The 12,173-nt window shown below is 41.6% G+C and overlaps 1 protein-coding gene across 7 annotated transcripts in view; it reads right to left on the bottom strand.

Moving 5' to 3' along the window:
- The window catches only part of DCUN1D4 (defective in cullin neddylation 1 domain containing 4), a 69,616-nt gene that overhangs the window by 9,711 nt on the left and 47,732 nt on the right, over positions 1-12,173 (bottom strand). For all 7 annotated transcript variants that reach the window (XM_082638576.1, XM_082638578.1, XM_082638575.1 and 4 more), the window contains one exon: positions 8,019-8,127. In XM_082638576.1, the coding sequence (XP_082494702.1) occupies positions 8,019-8,127 (109 nt within the window). The remainder of the gene's footprint in view (positions 1-8,018; positions 8,128-12,173) is intronic.

Below are 12,173 nucleotides of genomic sequence, written 5' to 3'. Positions count from 1 at the left end.
TCTCCACAGTGTTTTGTTTGGCATAGATTCTATTACTGTATGCACTACTCTTGGAAGGTAAATTATTATTTGAAACCTAAGTAATGTCAGCGAAGAATAATTCAACAACTATTTCTAATTCTGTGGTTAACTTTTACTGAGAACTTAAACTGAGCCAGAAACTGTTTTAAGTGCCTCATACTTCAAACTCATTTAATACAACAACCGTATTTGGATAGGCATTGTTATAATCCCCAATTTATAAATAAGGAAACTGAGGCACAGGAATGAAATGACAATCGATAAGAGCTGGGGCTTGAACCAGGAGTCTGATTCCAAGCCTGAGCATTTCATCGTGTACCACCAATCCACCTCCCCGAGAAGGAAGGGGGGAAGACAGCTCTCAATGTTAAGAGACACACAGTCCAATTCGCTTTACAAACAACTGCTGAGCAAATCTGGGCAATAACCAAACAGTAATCTTAAAGGTAAAGCTGACAAGATGTGCAGGGTAACAGACCTCAGATTAGATGACCACATAGTCTTCCTACTTCTGTCCTCGCCCAGGCCCACCTTCTGTTTTCCTCATAATTTACAATGAAAGTACAAGGTAGAAGTAGAGAGGAGTACATACGTGTGTGTGTCTGGTGCGTTGGGGGTTGTGTGGAAAGGGAAATTAGACAAACACAACCGTTAAGAAGTAAGAAACTGACTCAGGTTAGAAGAGAAAAATGAATCAAATGGTCAGAGCAGATGTCAGATTAGAGCCAGGCAGAGTTCTCTGATAACAGGGGGTGTTGAACACAAGACCCAGCAAAATTTTCCTTCGCAAATTCTATGAGTAACATCCACAACCATTCCATTAAATGGAAGTGACGTAGACGTTAGCTTTCACCTGTGACCTCCTACACTTTCTTGAAACACCTCCTCAGAAACTAAATAAAAGCACTGGTAGCTGGAAAAGTGGGCGCCATCAAGGGACAGGCTGTGAGGACTGACTTGTAACAAGAGATTAACTGTCACAGGATCACCTCTCAGGAAGGGGGGATTCCCACTGGTACCTTCAGCCTCCACAAAACCCTCCATTACAACTTCTTCAAGCTTTACTGAAAGGAATGAAAAACAAGGACTTGCCCCTAGAGGAATCTCCCATTCTTCTCTTGCTCACTGCCCTTCCTCTCCTTCACCCTGAAGGCCTCCCTTCTCTCCATCCAGCGCTTCTCCACCTCAGTCACGTGGGAGGGCTCCACTCAGCTCCCATCTCCCCCACCCCACCTCCGAGCCCACTGAGGCCTTGCCTCAATCCTCCCCATCATTCTCGCCTTCCTACACCAAGGCTGTCGGATGCAGCACCGCTGGAAGATCTCCGATAGCGGCATCACCGTCAATTCGTGGTGTCCACTCTCAGCCAGATGCCAAGATGCTGCTGCTATCAGCACTTCACTCAGCCCAACATTCATCCTTCTCAGAACCCCAAGAGGCGACTCTCTGTGGCTTTCAGCACAGTACCCTGTCTCTGACCCAGAGAATGTAGAAAAAGCAAATTTAACTCATATTTAGTAACTAGTCCAAGATCAATCCAAAAATCACTATATTTAGTCTTTTTATCTCATTCTATTTGTCCAATCTTATTCTCACTAGGTCCTTTTAAAGGACTCAAGGCAAAAACGGCTGTTTTACTTAAGGAATCCATACAACCATATTTGTTTATACAATAAATAAAATCTACATTAGGGGGAAAACGCTAAGCATAAAAGTACTCAGACAAAATTCCACTTGTAGAAGGAACTGGCCATTTCTGCTCTTGAGTCTCTACCCCACCATCTTCCTGTAACAGGACACCACAGGACAGTGGACAGTTTGAGTCAGGAATGTGGTGTGGCTCCATGGAGAGGACACGGTCTGCACTCAGGGACAGAGCCCGGGCCCTCGTGTTGTCCCCACCTCTCTGGCCCTCAGCCTTGTCGTCTGCATTGTGACAAGACTGGACCAAGTGTCCTCTTGTGGTTTCTTTCAACTTTCAAGTTTCACGATTCTCTGCCATCCCTAAGACTACACATAAGTTCAAGTCAAAGTAAAATTAGGAGAAAAATAATATAACTTTACAACCAAGTACTATTTTTAATTGCCTACAAGGTTCTAAGGTAAGGGGAAAACAATCACACTCTTAGGATTATAATTTTGGTGGAGAGATGTTAAAGGGGCATTTTATCACTTTCTGGTACTACAGTTTCTTTCCTGGTATATTAAAGGGTAATTCAGAATATTTAACATATGTCATTGTTATTTCCAATCGAGAATATTTAGGATATTAAAACTATAACAAAGTTCAGTTCTTACTAAAAGTTTAATTTTAAAAGGTCTGCTGTGTAATTATGCGTTATTACCTCTACGAGTCATTTTTCTAGTAGGAAAAGAAAAGGATTGGAGGGAAGAAGGGGGTGGTTGAATTCTGCTTCCAACCAAGACAGAGTTAGAGAAACCAGATTCCCACCCCCGTGCACGTCAAACAACCAGAAAACTGAACAAAATACATGAGACAATGGCTCTCACGCACTGGTCAGTGTGCAGAACAGGAGTGTGACCCCTGAGAAAAAGGATAAGTCCCCAGTGACAGCAGCGTACTGTGCAGGGGTGGCTCCCGGGCCACAGCACAGGAGGGGGACCCAGCCCCAGCCCAGTGGAACCCCAACCGACTGAGTTGGAAAGGACAGAGTTGGTGGAGTTCAAGGAGGCATATAATTGGTGGGGCAAAGTACCAGCAATGGGGGAGCTGCACAGAGAGACCTGGAGACCCGCAGAATGTCTCCCCAGCCGCTGGCTGAGGACTTGTCTGTGCACATGTGAGAGGAAACCACCTGAGTCTGGGAAAGACTCACTGCAGAAGAGTACGCAGAAATTCCCAGAGCTCACATGGGGCTGGGAATAGTTTCTATTTCCACCAGCCACAGTGGAAAAAATCTCATAATACACAGGGCCTTGGATAGAATCCTCAGAAGGGTATTATTGTCTTACTAGTGGGGCTAAGTCATCCCTAGACTGAGGCTGCTCTGGACCAGTCCTTTCAAAGGATCAATCTGATTCCAAGTAACTTAACTATATACCAGAAAAAAATTAAAATCCAACATTATTTAAAGGAATACAACAAACCCCAGCAACCAACAACATAATACTCACAATACCCAGCATCCAACAAAAAAGGAAAAAAAAACTACTAGGAATGCAAAGAAGCGGTAACATATTGCCCACAACCAAGATAAAAATTTTAACCAAGAGAAAGAGATATAGAAATGACAGATATGATGGAACCAGAAGACAATGCTATTAAAACACCTGTTATAAACACATTCTAGATGTTCAAGAAGGTAGAAGAAAATATTATCATGATTAGAGAAATGTATATAAAAAGACACAAATGGAATTTCTAGAGATGAAAAATATAGTATCTGAAATGAATATACTGGGGCTAGGATTAGCAGAAGAAAAGATTAGTATTAGAAGATATAGTAATAAATATTAGCCAAAGGGAAAACAAAAAAATTGAACACAGTATCAGTAGCTTGCAGACAATATCAAGCATCTAACATAGATGTAACTGTAGTCCCAGAAGGAAGAGAGAGGGAGAACAGAAGAAATATTTGAAGAAATAACAGCTGAGAAATTTCCTGATTTAATATAAACTGTAAGTCCAAAGACCTAAAAAACTCAATAAACCTTAACCAGAATAAACATAAGGAAAATTATGCCAAGGCACGCCACAGTCAACTTGCTGAAAAGCAGTGAAAAGAGAATAAAAGCAGTCGGAAAACAAAACAAGACAGTATGCTCAAAGGAATAATGAATGACACCAGACTTATCATTAGAAACTCCACAAGACAGAAGACAATGGAGAACTATCATTAAAGTACTACAAGAATAAATGGTCCATCTAGAATCTTTTATCCAGAGAAGTACCTTCTAAATTGAAGGCAAAATAAAAGCTTAGAGATTCATCACCAGAAAATCTGTACTATGAGAAATGCTGTAGGAATTTTTTTAGGCAGAAGGTAAATGATACCAGATAGAAATCTGGATCCACACAAAAGGAAGAAAGAGCACACGAGTGGAGTATATTTGGGTAAATGTAAAAGATATTTTTGCCTATTTAAAGCAAAAATGATATTAATATATACTATGATCTGAATGTGTCTGGCCCCCCCGCCCAATTCGTATGTTGAAACCCTGATCGCCAAGATGATGGTAATAGGAGGTGGGGTCCTCAGCTGCAGAGAGCTCCCTCCTCCCTTCCACCATGTGAGCTTACGGCAGAAAGACACCTATGCTGCTGCCACTGTGATCATGGACTTTCCAGCCTCCTGAATTATGAGAAATAAATTTCCATTATTTATAAGCTACTGAGTCTCTCGTATTTTGTTACAGCAGCCTGAACAGACTAAAACAATAGACTGTGAGATGTATAATAATGTGTAAGTAAAATGTATGACACAGCAGCAAAAAGTATGAAAGGGCAAAATGAAAGTGCACTATTGTAAAGGCTCCTGCATTATACATGAAGTGGTATAATATTATCGGAAGATGGACTGTGAAAATTTAAAGATGTATACCGTAAAGCCTAGAGCAATCGCAAAAAAAAAAAAATGAAACAGAGACACAGCTAATAAGACAATAGTGGAAAAGAATGATTAAAATGGAATCTAAAAAAACCCTTCAATGCAAAAGAAGTCATGAAAAGAGGAAAAAAGGAACAAAAACAAATGGGACAAGGCTTCCCTGGTGGTGCAGTGGTTGGGAGTCCACCTGCCGATGCAGCGGACACGGGTTCGTGCCCCAGTCCGGGAAGATCTCACATGCCGCGGAGCAGCTAGGCCCGTGAGCCATGGCCGCTGAGCCTGCGCACCCGGAGCCTATGCTCCTCAACAGGAGAGGCCACAACAGTGAGAGGCCCGTGTACCGCAAAAAAAAAAAAAAAAGTGGGACAAAAAGAAATGAATAGCAGTTTAGGAGATGTAAACTTAACCATATCAATAAATACATTAAATGTAAATGGTTTAAGCATCTCAAGACATATATTGTCAGACCCAACTATGCATATGCTATATATAAGAAACCCACTTTAAATATAAAGGCACAAATAGGTTTTTAAAGAGGATGGAAGAAGATATATCATACAGACTTTAATTAAAAAAAAGAGCAGAAATGGCTGTGTTTGTATCAAAGTAGACTTCAGAACAAGGAATATTATCAGAGATAAAGAAAAACATTTCATAATGCTAGAGGGTCAATTCTTCAAGAGGACATAATAATACTAAGTCTATCTAAACCTAATGCCTGAGCTTCAAAATACATGAAACAAGAAATGATACCAATGACAGAAGTAATTATAGTCGGAGAGTCCAACATTCCTCCCTCAGTAAATGATAGAACAGTAGGCAGAAATCAATAAGGATACAGAAGACCTCAACAACACTATCAACCAACTTGACCTAACTGACATCTATAAAACATTTCACCAAACAGCAGCAAAATATTCATTCTTTTCAGGTACACATAAAACATTCATCACAGCAGACCATATTCTGGACCACAAATCAAGCCTCCCTGCATTTTAAGTGGACTGAAACTGTCCAGAGTATGTTCTCTGACCACAGCAGAATTAACCATAGAAAGATTACTTGGAAAGTCCTAATAGTTGGCAAATAACACAAGCAACACACTTCTAAATAACCAATGAGTCCAAAACCACCACAAGGGAAACTAGAAAATATTCTGAACTGAATACAAATGAATACACAACACCTCGACACTTGTGGGATACAGCTAAAACCAAACAAAACAAAGGATTCAATAACAAACTCATCTTAGAGCATATTTTAGCTAAATTGAAATCTATTTGGTGATGATTAAATACGGGTGGTTGTTATTCATCATTACATAAAGGGGCTTAATTTGCTGATACTTACTGATACTCTCCTTAAACGGCACAGATCTCTGTGGGCTGCTCCCAGGGATATGACGAAAGAAAACACGCACTCCCTTAACCTGTCAGAAAAAATGCGGGCCGGTACCCAAACTCCAAGGCGAAGCTAGAGGGATACGAGGGCCATGTAAGTGAGGGCACATGTTCTGTCCGGGGCAGGATGATTCTGTGTGACAGCGGAGGCATGTGGCTTGGGCCCAGAAGCCCGACGCTGCAGAGAGCAGTCGCGGGAGAGACATGGCTCCAAGCAGAGCCTGGCGGCACAAAAGGCAGAGAGCAGCGAGGCGGGGTCAGGCGGCAGGTTCAGCGAACTGCTCGTTCGACGTCAGCACGACACAGGCGTCTTTGTGGGAGAGGAAGCCTGGGACTGGACTACGAGGGCCTGGAGGAGCCACAGACGCGACCTGGAGCCAGAACCTGAGTCTGAGTCCTGAACCTACTGCTGAGCAACGAGGCAGCCCTGACCCAAGTTACCCGCTCCCCTGTGAAGGAGGACAAACCAGCCCGTCTCCCTCAGCTGCGGGGGGCGCAACCGTACCACCCACACGGTGGGTGAAGCACTACGTTCACGTGGAGGCGACGGGTGCAGTGGCTTGGTGAGCTGAAGGTGCCCGAGTGGCCCCAGGATGAAGGAAGATGGAGGACACCCTACCGGTGTGAGTGTGGGTGAGAAGGGAGAGAATGTGGACGCGAGGCCCGGGCAGCAGTACAGGCGAGGAGCACGGCCTCAACCCCAAGGCTGTGGTGGAAGCACCGAGAAAGAGGCAACAGAAGGGGCCTCGGTGACCAGCCGAGAAGGGGATGGAAAGCCAGGGAGGAGGAAAATGGAACCCAGTTCTAAAGCAGTGGATATGTGGGAAAATTTGACCCTCAAACAAGGAAGTTAGAAAATATTTTCATGAGAAGGCGAGATGCTTCTAAACAAACTTTTGCCCATACAATAGGACACTGCCGACTTTGGAAGGAAAAAAATCTCATGAAACAAAACATTTAATCCTAAAAACTATGCATCTATTCTAAAAGCATCTGGCAAACAAATTCTATATACAATTACACAAACGCTGTTTAGTAAAACACTGCAACTGAATTTCACCATGTTACTTCTAACATCTATAAATTTTCATGCGTGTCCTGATTTTACTTGAAGGTTGCAAAAATTCACAAGTGAGGACATCACAGCAAACTACTAATGTGTTATTATAGATGCACCGGAACTCATCAGCAAGTGAACCTTTGGCTGAGCTAACAGAGCCAAAGCGAAGAAAAAGTGAAAAGATCAACACGGAGGTAAGAAAAAAGTATTATTTGTCACTGAGTTCTCTGCTTAAAAAAAAAAGATTAAAAAGAAATCATCAATCAAGAAAGCCTAGTCACCTAAATCCACCAAACACACAAACATAACAGAAACCACCATTCTGCAACAAAGTGTAATTGTACATATGGGCCGTGGACAGTGAATGAACACAATGCCAACTTATACCTCAGAATTCGCTACCTACGGTGACCAGGCTGAAAAATACAGCTTTATGTCACTTCAGTAGAACTACTTATTCACCTACTTGGACTGGCTCACTACGTGACAAACAAGATGATCACTTTTCAAAATGATGACTAGAAACTATGTTTGAATAACGTCCACTGAAATTAGCTTATGTTTGAAATTCAAACGATTTTCAGATACGATATAGCACCCAAAATGAAACTGGCTTTGATCTAACTTATTCCAGTAAACTCAATGGGTGAAGCTTTGCTGTTTCGTGAGAAGGAAAAGATTTGTCAAGCTTACCTAAGAGACATTTAGAACAGTGTCTATTACATGCCCATTTACAAGTTACTTCTAAGCCAATCTCAAGAGCTATTAATAGGCTGTCACTAGAGCTTTTTGCTGACATACTACATTCTTGCCCAGAATCAGTTAGTGTAGAAAGGGTGCACATAGAGAGAAATTCTAACTAGCATCCTGGGAGTAGCTTATTCAACTTCCTTGCTGTAGTATGTAAAACAAACCTCAAAAGGGGAGGGAGAGAGAGGGAAACATCTGGATAGGCTCCAGAGAACTCACCCGTGCAAAGTCAAACGCATATCTGTAAATAAGTTTAAAGTTTGTAGAATCATTTAATAATGATCTTAAGTAATCCAAAGTATTTCTGAGTTTTTCTGTTGTATCACATCTAGAAAAACAGAATAAAGGCAAATTATAACCCGAGGTTTTTTTTTAATGTGGGGCAGTAATATAAAACACAATACCAAAAGACAATAAAAACCCTGGAGTTGGAACATGCCCACGATGAGCTATTTTCTTCCTACACTTTTTATTTTAAGAAATTTCAAATGTATAGAAAAGCTGAAGGTCTAGTAAATACACACCCAGACACCCATCCCCTGGGTTCACCAGGAGCACTGTCACATTTGTGCTCGCTCTCTCACATACATGCACTGTTTTCTGTACCATTTGAAAGTAAGTTGCCAACATAATGCCACTTTACTCCTAAACACTTCAATGCCATCATCACTCTTAATATCCTAGAAATGTTCACTTTCTGAGCTAATATATGACCCATGCGCAAATTTCCCAATTTTCCCCCAGCTGTTTCTTTTCATCCGGGATCCAATCAAGGCTCATGCACTGCTTTCAGGTATCTATCTCCTTAGCATCTAGAAGGTGTCCTGCCTTTTTTCTGTCTTTCTTGACAATGTCATTTTTTAAAAGACCAAACTAGTTGTTTTGCAGAATCTCAGTCTGTCAGATAATTTCCCTATGATTATGTTTAGATTAAGTACTCATGATAAGAACTCTCCACGTGATGTCCTTCTCAGTATACCCCGTGAGGAGGCTCATAACGTCAGTCTGTCCCATTATTGGTGATATTAAGTTGATTCATTTGGTGAAGGTAGCATCCACCAGATTCTCCACTTAACGGTACTCTTCGCCCTTCTGAAATGGTGTGTAATCTGGGGGATGATACCTTGAGACCGACAATCCTGTTCCTCAACAACATTTCACCAGGTGAAACATTTTAGCATCTGTTGGAGAGCACTGCCTGAATCAGTTTTACATCTGAAGGTACAAAATGGTGATTTTTCTAATTCTATCATGCTTTTACACTTACAGGCTGGAATTGCTCACCATCTTTCTTACTTTCTGGACTTAAGGATTTTTGCCTTTTACTCAGTGTTATAATCTGCTACTCTCTTCATTCTTTTTGATGCATAAATTGTCCTTGTTTGGGCAGTGGCCCCTTCAAGCTGGCTCCAGTGTCCCTCTGACAAGTCCCCGTCAGTCTCTGAGCACGTCCTCACTTTCTGGCACACGATATTCTAGCTCACCTTGTACTCTCTCTACCCTAAATTTGAAATCAGCTATTTCTCCAGGGAGCCCCTAGTGATAACCATCTATTTTCACAGGTAAGAGACACACTGTGTAGTTTTCTTAAGTAGACTGATTGGTTATTTTTACAAACTAATTTTCTGTTCATAACATCTAGCCCTTAAAAATGAGAACAAAGAGTCATCATTTTCACTGACAATATTAAAGCTTTTCAATGCTGCATGTGTACCCTTGCGTTTCTCTGTAGAGCTTTTACCTCCTACTAAGTATTGACAATACATATTACAAGTATTATCAATGTAAATATTTTACATACTTTATAAACTAAAATATGGTTCATAATAGAGCATACTAATGTATTTTTAGCAATAAATTTTGAAAGCTTTTTTTTTGTAGCTATCTACAAAAAACTCCCCAAGATCTATTGAGATAAAATATCTAAAAGTCAAAAGCTACAGTAAATATTTCATTTCTATGAGTCTACAACAGTTTAGAATCATTTAATAATGATTCTATAATGAAATAAAGCACAGTGCATGTGCTTTATTTCTTCCTGATGTTTTTGAAAACTAGAAAAGATTAAAATTAGACTATTTTAGAAGTCAGAAAACCCTTCTTTAAGGGACTGACATGTAAGCTGAGAGCTGAAAGATAGGTGGAAACTAGATGTTTTTGGAGGGGAGGGCTTTCCACATTAAAGGAACAGTATGTGCAAAGGCCCAGTGGCAGAAGGGAGCATGCCAAGTCCAAAGACTAAAAGAAAACCACTGTGACTAGATTGGGTAGAGTAAGAGGGTAAGTGGTCCAAGATGAAGCTGAAAGGGAGGTAGGGCCAGACCACAAAGGGTTTTTGTGGTCCATAGTGGGTTTTTTTGTTTGTTTTGGGAGGTTTTTTTGAATCCTAGAAACAATGGAAGCCACCTCCTATCATGGGAGAGACCGTGATCAGGCTTCCATCTTGAAAAGCCTACTCTGGATCTCTGTGGAGAAAGGTTAGGGAAGGAAAAAAAGAGACAATGATTGATAGCCTAGTTATAGAGATTTACTGCCAGAACCCAAATGAGGGTTGCTGGAGGCTAAAAGGATACACAAGAAAGCAGTAAGCAGAGCCTGCGAGGCAGGAATGGGAACAGGGCTTACCTTGCACTGAGCACCCTACTGTATGGCTCGACTTTCTTACCAGGTATATAAATAACGAATAATATTTTATTAGTAATAATATGGGGGAGGATCAAAAAGGAGGGAAACCAGCTAACCCCAAAACATCTAAGGCCAAGGTTCCCCTCTTCATTTGGAAAGAAGGTTAAGGATGAAAACCACAGGAAACTGGCCAGATTTGGGCCAGTGGTTTAGTTTAATTAGTCCTGCCCAGTGAAAGGAAGAAGAGCAGTTGTTTGTTTCAACAGATTCTAGAGCAGGCACCACTCATTTAGATGACCACTGCATAGCTAAAAGAAAATAAAGACGCTGCAAGGTGAATATGACGTTCTGCAGCGTGCCTGGAAGCAAGGCCAGCCACACTGGCAAAGACGTCCCTACGTCTGAAAGACGCTCAGAGAGCTCATCTGGAGTGTCAAGCATAAAATGCCCTAAGTAAAATTTTCACTTCATGTATCTATTAAGGATGGGTTAGAGACGATACTGTCAATAAAGGGTTTAATCTGCTTTAAAAGGGGTCTTGTCCTGCGGAGACTGTGGACTAACCCCCATCAGGGAGACAGGCCGCTGAGTCACCCTGTCTGAACAGCAGGTTGCCATCTAGTGGCCACTCAACAAGGCCATCTGCAGAGGGGCTCAGTTCAAACAAAGGGCCTGTGAAGAAACAGGCTTGGCCTGAGACTTTTCAGAAAGCAGCCACATCATTCAATACATTTCCCCCTGCTTTTCTGTGTACCACGTATAAGAAACCTTGTGGTAGTCATACAGTGACAGTGCCACACCGCTAAGGGGCATCTTTTCCCATGAGAAAATACGCATATACTGTGGAATGAAATCATTGCTTATTTGAACTTTGCTGCTGTAACACAGTCCGAAGCAACAGGAATCAGGATAATAATCCTCACAGGTTATAAAATCAAAGGTAGTTCTCTCCCATTACCCCGGGACAGCCTTTGCCCCTTCACTTGGTCAGCCCAAAGGTATTTTTCCAGCCCATCATCAGTTCTCTGCAAAGTTAGCTACAACTCTAACGCACTTTTTTGGGGTTTGGTTTTGTTTAGCTTAAACACTCTATAAGCTTAATTCATCAGAGGTAACCTTAAACCACATGTTGGAACAAGGCAATAAATAAAACAGTCAATTAGAACAAGAGTTGGGAATTCCCTGGCAGTCCAGTGGTCAGGACTCGGCGCTTTCACTGACAAGTGCACGGGCTCAATCCCTGGTCGGAGAACTAAGATCCCACAAGCTGTGTGGCCAATAAATAAATACATAGATCAATCAATCAAGAGCTGTGCCTTCTCTGAGAACAACTGCGGGAACTTGGGGATAGATGTTGCCTACCAGCTGCTGTCACTGCTTCCGAGGGTCACAAAACATGGCACTGGAGAGGCCAAGCACACAACTCCAGATGGCATCCAGGAGACTGATTTCTGGGTGCCCTGGGGAAAGCCACATTTCATCACTTCATCGTTCCTGGTTTTAGGGACATTACCAGGGACACCCAGGAAGTGGCAGAACCGATTCAAAACTCTGGTTCCAAAACCCATGGGCTTCCTATTGCTACCATGCGCTCACTGTACAGTTACAATTTTTTTACAAGAGGTTTTGTTATATACACTTTAATTCCAGCTTGAGTCTGTAAAACTTCACTGGACAGGTTTAATAAAGCCAAAAATGAGAAAAAAAGAAAAAATCCAAATAGAAGACAAAATAGATCATTCAAAAGAT

This window comes from Mesoplodon mirus, assembly GCF_964341445.2.
Source record: "Mesoplodon mirus genome assembly, chromosome: 2".
NCBI lineage: Eukaryota > Metazoa > Chordata > Mammalia > Artiodactyla > Ziphiidae > Mesoplodon > Mesoplodon mirus.
This window is presented reverse-complemented; position numbering and strand designations above follow the sequence as displayed.